At 39.9% G+C, this 20908-nt stretch overlaps 1 protein-coding gene across 1 annotated transcript in view; it reads left to right on the plus strand.

The window, feature by feature from the left end:
• si:dkey-49n23.1 (semaphorin-3D) overlaps nt 1-20908 on the plus strand; it is a 51397-nt gene that overhangs the window by 10120 nt on the left and 20369 nt on the right. Inside the window, exons 2-3 of the mRNA XM_062986174.1 lie at nt 5527-5718; nt 18706-18872. Of these exons, the coding sequence (XP_062842244.1) occupies nt 5583-5718; nt 18706-18872 (303 nt within the window). The 5' untranslated portion in view covers nt 5527-5582. The remainder of the gene's footprint in view (nt 1-5526; nt 5719-18705; nt 18873-20908) is intronic.

Genomic DNA, 20908 nt, shown 5'->3' on the forward strand with positions numbered 1-20908 from the left:
TATGCAGAGGTGAAGAATTCAGGCCTGGAGATGGCCTTGTGGCCTGGTATGTGAATGAGTGGAGATTTCTTTGGTCCAGTGATCATACCATTCAGAACAGATCTGAAGCAGAGGGGCTGTTTGTTGCTGTGGGAGGTTAGAACTTTAGATATGTGAGAGTAATATCCCCGAAATGTACTCCAATCAATCTCTGTCACACAATCGATACCCTCGAGTCTTTTGTTGAATACACCCACAAGTACATAGCTTACTGTACTGAAATGATCCCCACACTGAACTGCCAGATGATGCAGGATGGGAGGAATGATTCTGCGGTTGTTGAAAGCTGAGACACATTTTCATATTACTCAAAGGCAGCTGAAATATCTTTGTTATCTTTATAGCTTTGCGTGCAGACATTAAAGTGGGTGGTGGTTCTTTTGACGGAAAACACCAGGCACTGTCCTTTAAAAACAAGGCACCAATTCAAATGTTCACACCTAATTCTTATCAGATGACCTGCATAACCTGTAGCAAGACACAGGTTTATATGTAATGCTAGGTTTTGTCAGTCTCAAGCATGCAGGACACGGTTTCTCATGTTCTGAAATGTTTTAAGTGACCTCAGATCTTTGGAGAAATGTGGATTGACGTACACTAATCTATAAAGAACATCTAATTATTTTTCTCCTCCTTATTAATGACCTTTTACCCCGAAAATAAAATAATAATTAAATAGCAGAAGTTGAATGGAATGGTTCCTTTTGACTAACTAAACTGCCTGTTTAATGTAGAAATAGATCAAATAGCATTTTTATTCAGTTACATATTAAATATTTTCCTGTAATAAAATTAACACATTGTTGATTCATACTGGCCAGTCTACTAAATCACATACTTGTTCAAAAGTAATGGATAAAATACCTGATCCTAGTTGTCTAGTGTAAAAATTACTTTTTTTGTTTAAAAACAAAAGAAGTCATATATGTATACGTGCATATATGACATGATTATCCTAGTAAATAAGACAGAGTAATTGTGTACTTATATTGCTTCCTTATCTTTTGTTCTCACTGATTCTTGTTGGCATGGGCTGCCTACAGTAGCTCAATAGCTTCAGACTATGTGTCTCCACTGCTTTGCCAACTTATGCCCATGGGAGCGATTAGAGAACTTTAATGGCACTAACCATTGAATCTTTTCCTAGTTTTTAAAAGATGTTTCCTGAATAGGAAACAGATCTATCAGCTGTCACTGTTGATCATGCTGTGCTGCTTCGTTTGTTTAATCGTTCCACCGAACAGATCTCAGTATTAAAACAGTGCAAGTGTTTCTCTTCCACATGCTTTGTGTTTCAGTTTTAGAATAAAAGGACTGGCTTGAATTAGCTAGCTTGGCATCTAAAGCCCTTTTGGATACACATCCTGCGTGCATTAAGCTGCTGTCTTTGCAGTTGTTTAAACAGAAGATCCCGCTGCTTGTTTTTCAGCTGGTTAAGTCCACTGTTGTTGCCTCTCAGGGTGGTAAAACTTTTTACAGCCCAGTAAGTATCACAATGGGAAGACGACAATTTTTCCCGGCTACACTGGACTTCATTAAATCTGTTCTTTTAGCTATAGCATGTAATTTTTCTTTACATCTTAACATGACATTATGTTAAACTATAGTAAGTAACTGCTAGATTTGACACTTGGCATTCCATTAGGAAGTTATTGTGGTTTATCATTAGATTGGGTCATAAGACTATATAATAGGCTAATTAATTTAATTATTTAATACACAAAGGAAGATCATTTCCATATTTACACTACCCAGTGTGTATTTGTCTGGATGAACCATTTTAATTAAGGAAGTTATCTATGTATCTATTTTAATAAATTGGTACATGGTGTGGCAGAATTAAAGTCATGAGTAGTACAATTTCCTTTCCATTTATTTAGATGTATGCACTGTAAGATATTTATTTTTGTTTATTTTATGTAACACTTACATTTGTTGTCATTTGTTCTGTAAGTCTGAGGAACTGGACTTAATACTGCTCATAGTCGTAATTAACTACCATAATTAATAACTAACATCATTTTTTAATTCTGTCAGTAAAACACTAATTCACAGCTTAGTGTAGAAAGCATGGTGGGTGGGTTTTGGAGTCACACTCACAAAAAACATTGTCACTCAGCATGTCTTATTAATCGTCCTGCTTTGGGAAAGGTGGGAATGTCTAAACTGGTGACATGCCAGACGTGATGAGCGATCACTGAAGCATATCTTGGGAAAGTGCCTTTTCTGTTCCTTCTATTCTGGCCGAGCTCAGGCCCGCTAAGTCTGTGGGGGACATAAAGGAGCTCATCTATTACACTGACAGCACCAACGCTGAAATCAACTCAACAGCAGCCGTCATGTTCCTGGCTGAGTCTCTGCATGCCTGTTGTCTTTCCACTTTTTAATCTTAGCGTTCTGCACATGAAAGAGCTCAGTGTGTTTGTGCTAGGTGTAGGGGCTGAGTTCTAACAAGAAATATCTCAATATTCTTCCACTTGCTTTTTTAACATGATTAGGCACTTTAGTGTTCGCTACAAAAGTTCTCAGATCTATTATTTTGAAAACTTAAAAAGAACAGTCTGTCTTAGACCCTGTTAATAAATCAGCTTGTTTTTCCAAACGCAGATTGTCAGATAATTAAGACCTGAGCATGTTTCATATAAAACCTTTTTATTTTCTCAGTTCTTGTCTGTTGTCCTTGGCCTGTGTTCCACAGCTGCAGTATACAGCGATTAGGTTAGATTTATTTTCCATAGATTCCTTAGTTGGAAGTCATGCAATAAGCTGTTCAAGGCTTTGCCTGGATGACTGTTACTAATGACAGGGATTTAGCATATATGTCAGTTATTGTAATTGGTAAATCTACATGTAAGTTCTGTGCTCAGAAATCTGTGGTATTTTTTTCTGATCGGTAAGTCATATATCTAAGGAAACTGGAGCCATAGCAGAGAAAACAGCCAAGGGCCGAATTTCTTCCCATTCAACAGCCTTGTCACATGGAAGTGCCTAAGTATAAGCTACTTCCTCTTCCTGATGCGTGATGCTTTTCCCACACTTGTGTGTTTGTTTTCTTTCCTAGTATTCAAAAGTTAATGACTAGTTTGTACCTTGGTCTTAGGAAATCAAGCTGTGGATTTGATTTGACTAGACTTATCAATGTTGTCTGATTAAGCAGAATCGCACCAGGACAAATATGTTTATAATGTCAGTGTGTTATATTACTTTTATCTATCTTGGAAATTGATGTATTAACAAACTACAAAACACACTGGTCTCGTCTGTGGTTGTAAATACTCATGATCATTCGAGTGTACTTAATTACTGCTGGATTCGTTTCAGAAATGGAGCTCAGCATGTAGGGATACAGCAGGAAATCTCTGTCAATGCATTAATGATGATTGAAAGTACATTTGTATTCTGAATATAGCAATGATCCATAGAATTGCTGTTTTAATATGTATTTATGGGATGTAATTCAGATACTTTTATTCCTCTCAACTGCATTTTGTCACTGTTAACAGAGTGATAAAATCCCTGAAGGACTATTTAGCAGAGAGGTCATATTTCTTATTTTATTAATAACAGACTGGTTCACTTTCTCCTTAAAAGCATATTCTCATTGATCCAACAATGTAAGTTAATTTGTTAAGCTAGAAAGATTAATGGCATCGCAGTAATTAAGAGGAAGTTAGTAAAGGCCTCTGATCTCTTGTTGAGTCGAGCACCTGCAGTGTGGGTGCTGTCATAAATCCAGTCCCAGGCATGGGTCCAGGTCCTGAGGAGATTATGCAGGTCTAGGGTGTAAATCAGCAGCCACACTGCAGCCCAGATTCTACCATAAAGCTGTTGCCTCCTTTGTTCCTTTTTATACTCTCCAGCCATCCCCATAGACCTGTAGGGATTGTAAGAAGATCACCAGGACTTGGTGTGGCGACTGGTGACTCAATTTTGGGTTTTTATACTGACATTAAGTTTGGTTTAAAATAGAGGTTGTGCTTTAGAGGTCTTTCTTGAGGACTTGAGTTTGCTTAACATCCTGTTCTATTGTTCTGTGTTGAAGCTGCATTTGTGTAAATAAAAAAAAAAATGAATGGCTGGAAAATGTTCATTTTGCATATGTTTAACCCCTAAGCTTATTTCACGTGTGTTTGAAACTCTCCCTGGGGGTCTTTGTGGTAACATAAGTGGTTCTCTGTGGCTTAGGCTACAATAAACCCAGCATGGGAAAAGGCCTGGTACGTATAGCCAGTACAAAGATGGCTACTCATTCAATTAGCTGGCATATTTTTGGTTTCTCAGCCTCAGCAAATTAACGAAGCAAGAAATCTGATGAAAGAAAAGTATTTCAAACCGGGCTTATTATTAAAACTTCCACCATGGTTCTGTGTTGTGACATCACAGTATTGTTTACGGTGGGCTTATAATGGCCATTCAAGTGTTTTGAGGTTACACAAGCAATTTGTTTACACAGCATGACCTCTGTGGGGAAATAGTATAAAGATTGCAGGGGTCTGATTAGCCATGGGAACGCTTGTCTAAACAATGCCTCAACTTCCCCTTGGGGTGAACCCTGTCCAGAGCAGGTCACACACTGGCACACCACTCACACGCATAAGGGTCAGGTATCGCCTTTCTAAATAATCATGCCCTGGCTTTAAGGGTTTGCGCTTAAGTACTCACTACTATAGTAGATGCTAAAGCACTCCTCGAGTGCTCCTGACATCAGGATGGCAATGACATTGATGAGGATGTGCTGTTAGCCGGTCCCAGGCTGAGTTTACTTTGGACTCTTTTTAGAAATACGTCAAAAAGCTAAGTGTCGTTGTGCAGAAATGTCAGTAGCCCTCTTTAGTCTCGTCGAGGCATCCTCAAGTTGAAGAGAAAAAGGTCGTATTTACGTACTTTCAGTCCCGTATGGTGCTTTGACCATAAATGGACATGCTCAGTACTAGGTAAGTAAATCTGTTGGCATGAGTATGTCATGTTTAGAAGTTTATTTTTTGCACATTTAGAAGTCCTAAAGATCTTAACCACATCTATTTTATTACTCTGTTGATTACTTCATAATATTAAATACACACAGGTGATCCAAGAGTCATGGCTGGTTAATGTATAAACCTGGATGAAGCATCATCACATTAGTAGATGCGTATTGTTTTGGGTTTTGGACAGCTTGCATTAATTAAGCAAACAGTAAAATTACACATAGAAGGTAGATGGGGCAACATAATGAGCCTAACCAAAAGTAAATTAAACTCAAAATGTACAAGTCGAGCCAAACCAGAAGAATTAATCAGACTGATTAGTGTTTGATTAACCCGCATTCATCCGATCATGCGTTGCCAGCATTTGCTATTCCTGTATCATGAACCGCTCATACATGCACACATGCTTCCAATTATCGACCTCCAGTAAAGGTATATTTTATCAAAGAGAATATGATGTTTGTGAACACTTTATGAACATTTATTCCTGACTGTTCCTGTATCCATGTGGTCCCTACAGCTGAATAAAAGTAATGTAAAGGAAACTTTCTGCATCGGGACCAGAGGAAACTGGAGATGAGGATCGTAGGATTGTGGAGTGCAGGCTGCATCTGTCCACTGCTGGTCGTGCTGCTTCAGTGGCTTCTGCCGTCCATCAGAGCCAGTGGAGCATGGAACCAGAACATACCACGACTGCAGCTCGCCCATGCAGGTCAGAAATGAATAAAGCTATTTAATGTTTAACATTTTTAACATAATTTACCATTTTGTTTTGCATAAGCAATCTGCTTTTTCTACTTAAGTATGTTACCAGATGAGATGGTTGTGAATTATTGCTGCAGGAGCGCACAAAATAGACACACCCACCCTATTTTGTATTTTTAATTTAACATACAGTACATATTAAAGCTCTAAATGCTCATGGTCATAACTGGAATAAAGTCACCATTTGCTTCCAAAACAGGTTTAATTATCCTGAATGGTTTATTGAATGTTGAAGCATCCTTTCAAAAGGAAATCCACTCTAGAACTTCCATAATGGTTCCATAATGGTTCATGTTTAAATCTGGTGATTCGGGCTTCATAAAAAGTGCTTATATTTATACTGGCATTAATTAAATAATTCTTAAGTGACTATAGCAGCATCTGTGGTAATCATCAACTCATTGGCAACCCATATAAACGGTTAAAGGCATCATTTAACTTCCTTCTAACAGAATTTCATCCAGATGTTGGAAATATTGACTCCACATTTTGTAACCTTTTCGAGTGTCATGCACCACTTCACTGGATTTTAATACAAAAATCTTCTAAAATCGTATTAGATTCAATTAATATTTTAATGCTACAGCAAACAATGCCATTTAAAGCACTTTTTTGTTGCATTAAAACATGACCATTAAGCTACCACTGAAAAAGAATGGAAGAGAATTCCTGCCGTCTTGTCCCAAAATCTAGTTTAGAGTGTGGAAGGGATGTTCAGGTCTTGAGATGTAGTGTATGTATCGTACATACCTTCCTATCTTTAAAATGAGGACTTTTATTGTAATGTTGCATTGATTTAAACGATTATTTAGTTACTCATCTTTAATGTTCATGATTAAGTTAGTACTGTAAGTTATTCTGTAACTTTAATAAATTAAGAGTGAAGTTGAAATGTTTAATCTATTTTTCGACACAATGTTATCAGACATCGTAATGTGGACAGTAGTTACAGTTTCTACAAAACACTATTCCCATAGATAATGTCTCGCCCCTGGTGACATTTTCCTAGTCACCCCACAGGGTGTCTGTCTGGTCCTTCCTGCCACGTTGTTGCGCATCCCAAAAGCCCTCATCTGTTATCAGCTCATCCCAGTCCACAATTTGCACTGACCTCCAGAACCCTCCGGAACCAGCCTGGACTTAGTCGACTTCCTAACAGGAAAGCGCCTTACAGTCAGGCGTCAGACAGTTACAGATCGTCTGTATCTTTAATGTGCCTCCCATTATTCCCAAACGTGTACATTATATCTAAGGCACCAGTGACTTTTGGATATTAGAGCTGTAGAGAGACTTTGAAGCCAGACGATTTTCATTATCAACTGAAAAAGGCGACTAGTGTTGCTTATAGGTGTCTGTCAAGTGGCCAATCTCCTCTGTCAGAGAGTATGTTAAAAAATGCTTGTGCACGGATATTGGGGTAAAAGCACCCTTCTGTAGTGGGACAGTGGTACTTCATGTGCATGTAACATTTTCTTGGCCGAAGCCCTGCAATGGATTGCTGCCGTGTCCAGTGTACTCCTGCTATGCGTCCAGTGTTTCCCAACCCTGACCAGGATAAAGCGGAATACTGATGACCCTGTGAGTTTACAGTAACAACTGATACCACGCTGTGTTAACTTCATAACTGGAGTTAAAAAGCTGGCTTGGCTTCTGACAGAAATACAATAAATGGATATTCTCGTGTCTCCTGACATTATTTCCGGTGCTTTCCAGTGTATTTCGCACTTAAATGTTTTTCCAAAACAGAGTAGACAGACAGCAAAATGGATTACAACCAAAGTAATCATGCTTCAATGACATAATGTCTTACTTTTTCCTAGCATGAATGAGCTGCACAATTAATTTTAAGTCTGGCCGCTGCAGTCTGTGTCTCAAAGACAACAAATGACATCAGACCCTGACTCATTACCAAAAACTGTGAATTAAGGGGAATTTTCAGAGTTTAGGCTCTTCTTTAAGAAGGCGCCTTCTAGGAATGCTACCTATTCCTAATAGCAATGCTCTTAGTGCCACGTGGTGTCATAGCGATGACCCCTGGCTGTGTGACATCTGTGTACACATTCCGAATGACTCTAAACTTCAGGTTCGACCCACTGAAGGCGTCAAGCCCGGACACTGAGCAGAGCAAGCAGGTCTTGTGAGGAATGCTTTCAATTAAAGGACAGACACAAAAAAGGGGAATGCTGGCTCTGTGGCATGGGGCAAATCTTTATCTTTTACACCATACCAAGCAGATAAATGACCACATTGATCCTAAGGACCAGAGTGTAACCTATTATTTGCCATTTTAAAATCTGGTGCCGCTGAACTTTGCACAAATAACACAGCAGAACATTCTGTTGTTTTATATGTATTATGAGACAGAAACGGACTGTTTTAGTACTGCATAATGTTCCAAAAAGAGCTGTTAAATCTTTATAATTAGTGATTTTTGACAATAGATTATCCAGATTTTCCCAGTGTAAAGGGATATGCCCAGTTAAGCATTAGCTGGACCACCAGGCAGGTAAAATCTTTGTTGACTGTCTCATGGGTGTCACACTTGGTTTAAAAAATCTACCCAGTATTGATTCTGGTCAATATTGTTCCTCTCTTGACCCTAACACTCGGACAGTGCAATAGCTCTGATCCTATCTGGGATAAACTGGGATAAAAAAAAGCATTTAATTGTACTGTACAAGTATATACAGTATGTATATATGACAAATATAGGCATTCCATCCACTGCCCCAAACCTCATTTTATGAAGTCACTCTAAAATTCTACGACTTTTATCACTTGTTACCCTTTGGGAAGAAAAAGATCTGTTGTTGGCTATCTTTAAAAAGGCATGAAGCCGTATCCTTTTGATAAAACTTAACTCACACTTAAATAAACCAGTCTCTTAATCTCACTCATCCACCTGATCATCTTTTGCTGATAAAATGACAAAACCATTTGGACTCAGTACTAGAGATAAGAAAACCTGAACTGTATGTGATTGTGTATCTCAGGCGAAGCAGCAGGTCTATTATTCTTGTTTAAAGCAGAACAGGATCTGGAGTGCCTCACTTGCCTGAAGTATCTCTCTGTGCTCTCGAGTGTGAGGTGCAGCTTATTATTTGTAGCACTGCATGGTGGAGTCTCTCCGGGGCTTGACGTGTCACAGAACACTGCGAAACATAATGAAGTTAGCAGCACACAGGGCTGAGGGTTACAGTTCTGTCATGAAAGCCTCTCATCACCGCTGTGTGCTATTGACGCTCCATTACCCACAATACCCCAGGGAGTCCCAGCTCATCCCACACAGCCAGATCGCTAATACAGTGACTCATTCCGTGTCTAAATTAGTGAGCATTATTTGTGTTCATTCTACGCACAGAAAACAGCTGTGGCAGCACATTGTGGTAAAGTTTTACATTTTAAAGCAGAACAAAGCAGAAATAAGCTATACAGAACGATCCTTTTGACTGTCAAACTCATACTCTGGATTTAGAGTCCAGTGGTGGTGTTCTTTACATTACTCACAACATTGCACTGCACATGAAAACCAAATTCCTGAAGCTCCAAAGAACAGGGCTAAAATTGCTTGGAGATTCTGTATGGAACTCAGTAATGAGTATTGCGACCAAGTAAACTTTGGCTTTTTAAGCTTATGTGGTCTTCTGCTTCACGTTTGTGCTTTTCTGCATCTACATATTTCTATTTACATTTACACTACTGACAAGGGTGAAACTAGTAGGGCAAACATTTGAAGAACTGACATTAAAAAGGTGGCATTCTGTGTAAAAATGTACCCTTTGGATCCCACACTGCCTCACAGAAAATGTGTGGTCCTACATTTTAAAACATTGGCATTTCATTTAATTGTAACCGTTCAGTCCTACACAGGCTCCCATTCTTCGCTTCTAAGACCACCAAGTGTAAATGAGTGAATACGGAAGAGAGGGGGCTGCTTGTCATTCTGCCCGTTTTTCCTTTTCCACACTCATCAGGGTAATGAGACTGACCCTGAACACCTCACGCAGTGGGGTTTGTGGGTAATTATAGTCAATGGTTGCCAATGACCCAGCTGAAGGACCTGGGGTGTAATAGAGTCTCTACAGGTCCTCCAACTTCAGAGTGAATTTCTGGATATTGCAAGTTTGAAAAGTGGAAGATGAAGAACGCTGGAAATTAGGGTTAACTAAACTTCCTTCCTGCTTTCCAGAAAAGCATCATTTCTTCCTTTGGAGAGAAAATAACCACAGACTCCTACAATGAGGGAACTATTTTCATCTGGGCTCAAATAAACAATTGAGTTATTTTTGTGGCTGCAGCAATATACCGTGTAAAATTAAAGAAAATTTATTTGATTTGCTGGTTAAATTGCTTTTATTTCAGATGAAGCATTAGTTCAAAGAACTGGCTCTCCCTGTCCTATTTATTTATTGTTATTCCGGTGCACAGCTATCTGGTTGTAATGTAATTTGATGTACTTCATTACCCTGTTTCGGTTTTGATGCGCTCCACCCGTGTTGTTTTAAAACAGTCGACCTTTTTACTTTTAAATGCACCACATCTGCATATCATCGATAGCTGATTCCTCCTGGATCTGTTAAATGCAGGAGGAAACCTGAGCAGAGCCACATTTTCACCTCTTCATACTCCCTTTCGGCCTTCCTGGACAAACAAAGGGAAATTTTCTTAAATTAAACTTGGAAACGTCACGGTGCCGATAAGCACTAAAGGGAGGAAGTTTGACTGTTTGATACAAGAGAAAACTTCTGCTGTTTGTCATCTTTATGACCACAGATGCACATCGTAGCTATCTCCTACAGAACATTAACAAATCAATCTCAACCTATCAATAGGTAAATATTGCAAAAAATTGCTCTTGGCTCTGACGCTTGACAAGAAAAGTGGAAAAGTTAGTTGAGATGTGAAAAGAACGCTGGAAATTGATTTTTAATTAATAAATAAATGGTGGAAAACCCTATGTATAGGTTGCAAAGCAAAGCTGTCAATATTATTCACAACAGGGATGGCCTAGCCATTTACATTTCAGCTTTCACTACATGCCAATGGCACCATCATACTGTACCTAAGGTCCACTGTATGACTTTAATCACTGTGAAAATGTGTAAAAATTTGCACTCTCTCTTGCTCATACACAACAGCCATGCTATGTGGTCTCCTTACGTCGTTATGCTTTCCGCTGTGTTATGCTTAATTAATTTGATATAAAACTCTGCCTTGAGTCATAATAAAAGAATGGAGAATAACCAAAGACAGCACGCTTAAGAGTATTTCCATGAAAGGGACCAGACCTTTATGTCTTGAAAGACCTGCTCAACACAAATGTACACAAATTGCAAATTTATTTCCTTGATGTGAGGATAAAAATCGACTCTAAGAAAAGCAGCTGCAAGCACAAAACCACACTGAACACCATATACAAGTCGAATGAGTAATTCTGACCACTTGGCATCAACACATTAGCTAGATTTAGGTCTAAGCCTGACCACAGTGGGAGTTCTGTAGTCATAGTCCTGCTCCCACTAACGATGCTAATAGTTAATATCTGCAAATACATTGATAAGCAGAAATGCATTCCTGGCTTTAGCAGGTGTTTGAGGTTTTGACTCAGAGAACCTGAAACCTTTGCCATTTGACGTATTCACTGCCCAGTGCTTTGCTTACTCAACCATCAGGCTGCAAACGCAGTGGCATGGGCATATTTCTCTGATTCACTCCTTCTCTGCCTAAGCACCTAAGAATCGTTTCCAAATGTCGGCATCTTCATGTTTTTTCTGTCACTCGAGCCTGACGTCCAATCAAGTAGCCTGAAACAGATGGAAAATTAGAGATGTTGTGGCAGATGGTTTCTTCCTAATAGCTTAATAATCTATATGGAGTGGGTGTTACTATGGCTGTCGTGACAACAAATCATTAAACAGGACATGGTTCTATACACCTGTAAAAAGGGTTCGAGAAATGTATTATTTCAGGTAATAATTAGTATGATTAGGACAGCTTATCATCAATGTTTGTATTGTCTTAGACGTACATGTGGATCAACCATTTTTTCAAACCAGTATGCCGTGTGATTGGTCACTATGTTTTGAGGATGACAGAAAGTATGCTGTTAAGCTTATGTATAAATTATTTTAGTTCCATTTTTTCTTTTGGCTGCTTCTGTAATGTGATGTCCGCATACCTGATGTAGCACAATTGCCCTTTCTGACAAACCCTTAGAAGTGAACCCCGCCTCGCCAATACAATGTCTGTGTTGTTGACTGGTCAATAGCTAGACCAACACTGCTGAAATCCATTTAAATCTAAGTTATAAGTGGCGCTGTGCCACCGCAAAGGACAGGGATTTCAATCCCAGTCATTTTTACTCACTAAAGGGGTCCCAGCCCTACATTAATCCACTATTGGAAACTTTAACACAGGATCTGCCTTTTTCCATATATTTTACTTACCCAGATGTTGCTATTATGGCTGTCATTGACTGTGATTTAATTCACTGATCATTGACTTCCTAGAATTTTTTTTTTTTTTTTGGAGCCACATTCGTGCTCTATTGGCTTTAAACATGTCTGATGTCATCTGATATTTATCTGTGAGGTGCAGGTGTTAGGCACACATCCAACACATGTCTGCTTTTCATTGTAAAAGTTGAAAACAAAGACTGGTAACACGGATTCCTTTCCAAACCTCTTGTGCACTATTACTTTAGCACCATGAACTAAACAGAACCGCCCTCCTTACAAAGGGGGGAAGATAAGAGAACTAGGCCTGGACTTGATTTCATGGATTATGGTTGGAATTATGTTAGATCTGTCACTATAGATACAAAGAAAGCTCAGGGCAAATAGTATTTCTGGGTGGCCTAATCTGTGCAAAAGGACTAATCCCAGGTTGCTCTATTTTAAGAAAATGTTAATCAAGACATCACCCTTGACCTGTGAGATCTTCTGTGTTTCAGCGGCTTGACTATTTAAGATCACAGCTGAAATAAAACCGAGTCAACTTTGCCCGTGGGTGTTGACCTACAAAGACTAATAGGTGTTAAAAGAAGGCACCTTCAAACTGCTAATCACTCCAAAAGAAATCATGCAGACATGAAAGCAAACACATTCGACCTTCTTTTATTATCAATCATAATAGTATCGTGCAATTTTGTTTCCAGCTGTCTGTAAGGAGTTTGGTATTTATCTGGGTACTGGGTACTCCAATTACCAGTTGTATCTCCTCTACTGCTCTAGTCCCCGGCTCCTACTGAGGAGGGCTGGAGTAACACATACCCCATCCAACCTTTGTGTAGAAGCCAGGTGCTTCTTTTCACCTGCATGAGGTGGCTTCACACAGGGATCAGTAGTGCATTATTCTTCATTTTTTATAAACATGTCTGTGTAGGTACTCGACTGGCTAATAGCAGAGCTGAGAGTCGAACTTGAAAGACTGAGATCTTAGCAGTGTTGGGCTTCCATGTCCACATGGCGTGTCCCTGAATAGGTGGTGCGGTTACATTGTGGATTACTACATGTAATGTTTGTTTTATTTTAAAAGCTGGGATTTTGTCAGCACAAACATACTTTGAAGTACTTTACACATTTACTGATTTTACAGGTTGCATTGCTATTTATTTTCTTTAGCAGTGTTGTGTTAGTGTTGTGGATTGTGAGGATTAGTGTGTGATGCACTGCGATGCTCCAGTTTCAGGATCCAGGAAGGTATCAAACCTGTCAGAACACTTATCAGATCAACTTATTGCAAGAATCATTATCGATAAAATGTACAGACAGAAAATCTAAAAGACTGAAATGCTGAAATAATACTAAATATAAAAAACACAGTATGCAATGAATCACAGCTTTAGACCGGTATGTGTGGTTCCTATGACCAATCCCAGATGTTGCTGACCATCTGCATCACGTCTGCCTTAATTAGTGCCGTTCTGTGCAACATTGTGAGCGCTGACCCCATCTGGAGGAAGAGCACCTTTATAAACACGTCAAGCCTTCTATCAGCTAACCAAACCAAAACCACTCAGCTTGGGTAATCCCGGAGAGCCAGTGCGCTCACTGATGTTTTGTGTTTGCACATTCATGCTTGTGACGTTCACAGTTTTGACTTTCCCTTATAGAGCCTCCAAAATTAATACCAGCTTGATGAGGGATCCTGTATGAGGTTGCCAATTGGAATCAAGCCACGTCTTTTTTCTTTCAAACTGAAGATGACCTCTACCACCTGGTTTCACCTCCATTTGGCATGACTTCTTACTGAAACACTCCATCGAGGGGGAAAACCTGCAAACACACACACACACACACACACAGATGTGTCTGCATGCAGGGAAGAAAATCTGGTGTGTCTTGTTCATAGAAATAAGATGTTAGAAAATGCGTGATAAGTGAGGCAGAGTTTATTAGTCAGGTGAAAAGTATTAAAATATGGGAAATGTTTTTGATCTAATTTGTTGAGCTTTAAAAAACATGTGTAACATTCAAATCAGTCAGTGTTTTTGTGTGAATGTGCACACCTTGACCAGGTGGAGTAGGTGGACATCCAAACATCACATACTAGTCTCCATATATAAGTAGGGCTTTTCATTAAGGTTTGAGACTACAGGGATTTTCCTATATTTCATGTTAAGTGCATAATTAAGGTTTGGCAGCGATTTTGGGAAAAGTTTGCAGTTGGCATTACAATCCCTCTCGCTGCATTAAGGTCAAGGTTCTCAGTACGCCAGTAATGTTCTTCCATTCTCAAACTCTCCTTATGGAGCTCAGTTTGTGCTGAAGCAGGAAAAAGGCTTGACTCCAAGTTGGAGGCACTGAATTTTGTTGCATGGGGTTTTTCCTTTACTTGAACTAAGAGGCTGATCACCAAATTACCCAACATAGCACCACACCATTATTCTTCTTCCAATAAACCTTTCCTTTGGTAGGCATCTGTAGTGCTCCTCTGGCACCAGAATGTATGGTTCATTTTGCAGACTGGAATTAATTAAATTAGGGGTGTCCAGATATTAAAAACATAAAAAAATTATGCAGTCCTGGATAGGTTTTTTTTAAGACAGTTTTATTTTTAAACAGGTCAGTATTATTTGTGAAAAAGCTGGTGTGTAAGCAGTCTGTCAGAATTCCCGTAATTGTGTTTGGGTTAAAGTTCAGTGGTGGGTACATGGTGGAAACCCAGCTGAGTCAGAATTTAGTCTAACAGGTGTTGTGATTACTTTTTGCCCTTTTTTAATGGGTGCTGTGATGGATGGCCCTGACAAATACCAGTTGGAGGATTTATTTGTACTTGTCACTGAACCATTACCATGTCTTAAGTCCAGTTTCATTTCAGTTTGTTATATGACTGGTCTGAAATAATGAAGTCTATATTCATGGTAATTTTACTAATGATTTACTAGTAGAATGAAGGTTTAATGATGGTTCTGTCATTGCGTCTTTGCAAAGTAAAATGTAGGTCTTAGAGGTTCAGCTCAGCTGTATGTCTGATGGACATGTTTGGATCTAAGCAGTAAATCTGCTGCTTTATTTCAGAAATCATCTACATGCTGTTGTTTAAGTCAAATGGCCCAGTTTGGCAGTCAAATCTCCATTAATAATCACAATTTTTTTAAAGTACTTTCTTGTACTGTCACTATAGACAGAGTAAACTTTTGTGTCTGTGGTTTAGTTTTTAGGATTTTGTGCAAGCCGTAAGTATCTCTATCTAGAGCACAATTAGGTGATAAGTGATTTAACGTACACTTATGACTTGGACTGTCCTGTGGTTCAGGTTATTGTAGGTTTGGAGTATATCTCAGAAACACTGCATGAATGTTGAGACTCCATTTATGTAACCTAGTAAATATATAAAGTGATTATACAAAAATATATGGAAAAGTAATTATACCTATTATCTACAAATAAAGAATTTAAATAGTGTATTTTAGGGAAAGATAATTACTGATTTAATATGGCACTATAATGTCTTTATCATGGTAATCTATTCAGCAGGCTAAATTTATAATTGAAGGGTTTGTGGTCAGTCATGGTCTTTAATAGTCTGTTATTATTAAACTCAACAGGACATTCTTATTTCTAAACAATAAACTCATTACGTTCAGGCTGCTCTATAATGTCTGGATGTACACTGATTCTTTAGAATTCTTTATTATGAGAGCGGAATGCAAACGTCTGTCATGAAGCTCTGAGTAGCTGCTGAAGAGGTTACTTCATCACGGCCACTCTACACTTCTCTCTCAGTCAATTCATCTCCATCAGCAAGTAGTGTGACGTGGTGACAAGTCCCACTGCTCCCAAGAGCCAGGGATGGGAAAAGGGGTTTCTATTCAATGGATGGCATAAGCTACTGTTCAACTTGTAATTTGTACTGTGGGAACACAAATGGAAGTATTTGTTTTCAAAATCACTGGACAAATGGGAAAAATAATAGGGTTGTTATACAGAAGCCTAAGCTTAAAGCATCCTTATACTTTTATACCCACATCATATACTTTTAATGCACAGTTAATAGAAAGCTGTAAAATGTTTTTTTTATGTGGTGGGAATTAAATTACTCCAAAAGGAAACAACATCCAAAACATTTGATTAAGGTCCATGATCTTTAGTTCTTAAATTGTATCTTGTTTCAGTCGTCAGTCTTCAGATAAAAATGTCTGCAAACTGCATAAAGGTAGCATTAATAGATCTATTGGGTGGAAATGCACACAAACAGCAACAATTATCCCAGCTATGAAGCACAGTGAAGAAAGCATCGTGATTTTAGCCACTTTGTGCTATCACACAACAGTGACCCAAAATACATGTTAATCAACAACTGAATTGTTTAAAAAAAGAAGATTTGTGTTCTGAGAATGTTGTAGGTGTAAGTCACTGCTAAATTGACACTGTTGGGCTGGTCTGGATTTATATCGGTAAGCAGATACAAGAAAACTTTTAAGCACAGGGTTGTTGAACATTTAATCAGCTTGAACTATTAATGATACTTAATGTGTTTTATGAAAAAAGACATGAGAAGTACTGTTGTGTTATGAGATGATGCAGAATGTGTATGTTGATTCATATGATTTGAATAAAGAGTAATTGATTAAAAATCATTTTGCCAACCTAATTCTTTCGACTATCACATTTTATCCCTTGACACATATGACAAAATATGTGTCGAAGTATATACATCTTTTTGTGAACCCACACTTCACAACGTGTAAAGTTTCCAAAAAGCTACAAAGACTGCTTTTAGTCAAATCACAAGCCGGTATGTAATTACAGACGTCCCCTCCCAGTCCCCAGTCTGATGGACACGTTGCACGTCAGCCAGGGGTGTGCAGGGTTAATTGGCACTGATTGGACCAGGTCATTTTCTGCCTTGTTAAATTCCCTTTGCCAGAGCGGGGTGGTGGGGTCACAGCGAAGCATGCTTCAGCTATGAGGAGAGTATGGATGTGTGTGTTGTGTATGCTTAACCTGCATGTGTCCGATATAACTGTTTCCACAGTTCCCACCTGGGACAACACACTCTTATTTCTCCACATGACTATCGGAAGGCCTATTTTGTGAAAGTGGGCCTAAAAGGTGGTTTTATGGTGTATGATTGACATATTTATTTTACATGTCTTGCAAATTAATGGCACACTCTCCTTGACCCTGACCATGAGACATTTGATTGACATGGACTTAAAATGCACTAGTGATCTTTCGGATCAGTGATTATTTTGTCTACAGTTTATATTTGATAAATTATCTAAAAAGCTTGGATTAAAATTCTTCAACCATCATCTTATAACTGTGAGCCAACAAGCTGACAAATGTAAAGGTAAAGCATGCACGTTCAGCCTCGAGGGTTTAAAAAATCCTGTGACTGTTCATACATTCTTCAAACAACCAATTAAAGTTTATACTACAAAGCACCGTTAATGCCCTGCACATTTTGCTGTGATATGCAACATAGCAAATGTATGTACGACACGTTTTAACTAGTGAATGTGGAATTTTAAGCAGTGAGTTCATAAAACTGCTAATACATGCTCTATAGATCAACACAGGCAAACTAGATACACTATATGGCTAAACGTATTTAAATATCTTATTTTAAAAATAAATGCTATTCATTTATGCTCATTCAGTCAAAAGATGACAGCATTTACTTGGCAGAGCACTGATGTTGATGATCTGGTTCTTTCCAGAGCTGCTGAGTGGGGCTTAAACCAAGTTCTTTATGTCTTTATAGCCTTTCCTAAACTGTTGCTGCACACTCGTGTCTGAAACACATGAATTAAAAAATTAGAAGGTGTGTCCCTATACTTTTGTCCATATAGTGGACACAATTAAATCTTATCAGATTTCTGCCCTGCTCTTATCTGCTAGTGCTACGTTGTAAAGTGGAAACATTCAGGAGCATCAACAGCTCAACAAGATGACAGAAGTGGCAAAGCAGGTTTCATGGCCGAATAAGTTGGGTGGTGTAAAGCACAAGACATTCTATCAGTTCTTTGTAGCAATGAACCACACTTCATCATCTGGTCTCTGATAAACATCTGTTTTGGCAGATGCCAAAGAAACACTATCTGTCTGAATGATTGGATTAGTATTTCCACTGGGCCAGTTAGTTTTAGGAAATGGGGATGTTAGTGCAGCTCACAGTGATCTGCCCCCCTTAGCTAAAGCCCTGACTACAACCTCTAGCCTACAACCAACATCTCCTCATCAAACTGGTATACTGAACCTAAACCAGGCCTTATCACCCACCAGTAGCTGCTGCTATATTCACCGCTGTTTCTGTTGATGAATAGAATTGAATGCCTGCAGTCAGATTCTGAAATCCAGTGGAAAACATGTTTAAAGCCATGAAATTCAATGTGATGTGCTAACGTTGAGTATCTAGCAGCATTAATGCGTCAGTGTTCGTTCAGCAATGCATGTTAATCTCACATCTTTCCATTTTTTTGCAGATCTCAGATCAAGTAACAGTTCAGCTGTATTCTGGCACGGTGGCTTCGGGGTCGGTGGGTATTACGAGACTCTGCTGTTAGATGAAGATCGTGGCTGGCTGCTGGTTGGAGGAAGAGACTATGTCTACATGCTTCATTCTGAGAATCTGAGCCAGACTATACATAAGGTCAGCTCACCTAACTAACTTTAAACAACCTAAATAGGCATGTACAACAATGTATTCCAAGAACTAACTGAAGTATATTAGTATTTTAAATGATCAGCCAGTATTATCAACACGTCAAGCTGCTTAATAATGTAGTTGTGGTGGTTAAATACTCTACAGGACTGTGACACTATGACCGTTAAGTGCTTATTGCTTTTCTCACTTCATCGTGCCGAATGCCTCGCAATTTATCATGAAAATTATGACGTCTCATGAGGCTAAAATGGCGTTCGTGCATGAAACAGATGAAGCTAACAATTTCCTGACTGACAGAGTTGTTTGAGGGCAGGCTCGTGTTAGATTGCAGTAGTGAGTACCATGTGTGACCCTCTGTCACCAAATACAATATACAGTCTTAGAACTAGCAGCAGTTCTCTCGGCCTGTACCTGGGAACAATTTCAGAATTCTGAACAATTCAGAACTCAGCGCTAAGAACATTTAATGTCAGACTGTTACGTGGGAGAGAAAGGACTCAAATGCGGAGGTTAAAGTAAATAAAAGTTTATTTATTAACAGAAAAACACAGAACATCACACACAAGACAGAACTCAAAAACAAACATAAGGAACCCCGATGGACTTTAGCTGGGGAATGCAGGCAGCAACAAAAAGAAAAGAAGAAAACTAAAAGACGCTGGGCGCGAACCCCGGCCGCTCGGGTGAGAGCCGGGCGCGTAACCAGCGCGCTGCTGCAGCGGGGGGAAGCAGATGACTTCATGCGCTTAAGGCGCTACAATTATTTTTTGGCTACAATGCCTCGAAATCGCCTCAGGCGCAGTTCGAGGTAACAGACGGCTCCGTTATCAGCCGCAGCTAGAGCCAATCTGTTAAAGCCCACGAAGAGGGTGCAGATTCGAACCGGGTGAGCTGGCAGTACGGCCACGCGCTTGGCGGTGTCGCCACCCAGCGGTTGCAGAATCCCAGACTACATGTTTTACGCTACAAAGCCCCGAAATCGCCTCAGGCGCAGTTCGGGGTAACAGACGGCTCCTTCATCAGCCGCAGCTAGAGCCAATCTGTTAAAGCACACAAAAGGGTGCGGATTCGAACCGGGAAGGCTGGCAGGACAGCCGCGCACTTAGCGGTGTCGCCACCCAGCGGTTGCTGAATCCCAGAATAATTATTTTTAAGCTACCGAAAACCCCGAAATCGCCACTGGCGAAGTTCGGGGGAAACAGAGGGCTCCGTCATCAGCCGCAGCTAGAGCCACTCTGTTATGCAAACTGAGTAAAGCTCCTAGTGCGGATTCGAACCGGGGGTGCTGGCAGATCAACCGAGTGTTCTACCGAGTCGCCACCCACCGGTTGCCGAATACCACAACTAGAATAGCTAGGTAGACATTAGCGGGGAGAGGACCAGCGCCGTGTCACGGGGCTGGCTTCACCCGCTAATGCTAAATACTAACGGGCAAAATAAAAACAGTACGAGGACTGCACGACATCGCACCACGCTACTTCTAAGAAGGTAAAAGAAAAGCTAATTACCTCAACCTTGCAGTCTACACACCCTGATGACCTAATGCCACCGGGGGTACCTCTAAAACTACAAAAGAAGCGTGGGGGAGCCGTCAGCAGTCCCCACGGACACCGCAGTGCCCAAAACAAAAGGAACAAACAAGACAAAAAGGTGCGACACCTGCAGCCAGGCGGCGTACCCTTAAATAAGGGAGCCGCAGCTGCAGGTCGTCCACCCTAACGAGCTGGCCTAGTATTAAAGGCCTAGCTCTGTACTGCTCTGTAAGGCCTGTGACGTCAGGGAAGAGTGGTAAGTCCCACAAACGCCACAGAACCATTACAGTACCCCCTCCTTAAAGGGACCTCTCCTGAGGTCCCTAGCCAGCGGTCCAGTTCCCCCAGGTTGCTACTGGCAACCGGGGGATTCCCCCAGGTTGCTATAAGCAACCAGGGAGTGCCCCCCCAAAAAAATTATTGGGAGAGAATGGGGGTCCTCCACTGAGTCCAGAAATGGTCGCACCTTTCTGTTACGTGGGAGAGAAA

The sequence above is a fragment of the Trichomycterus rosablanca genome, chromosome 24 (genome assembly GCF_030014385.1).
Source record: "Trichomycterus rosablanca isolate fTriRos1 chromosome 24, fTriRos1.hap1, whole genome shotgun sequence".
NCBI classification, from domain to species: domain Eukaryota; kingdom Metazoa; phylum Chordata; class Actinopteri; order Siluriformes; family Trichomycteridae; genus Trichomycterus; species Trichomycterus rosablanca.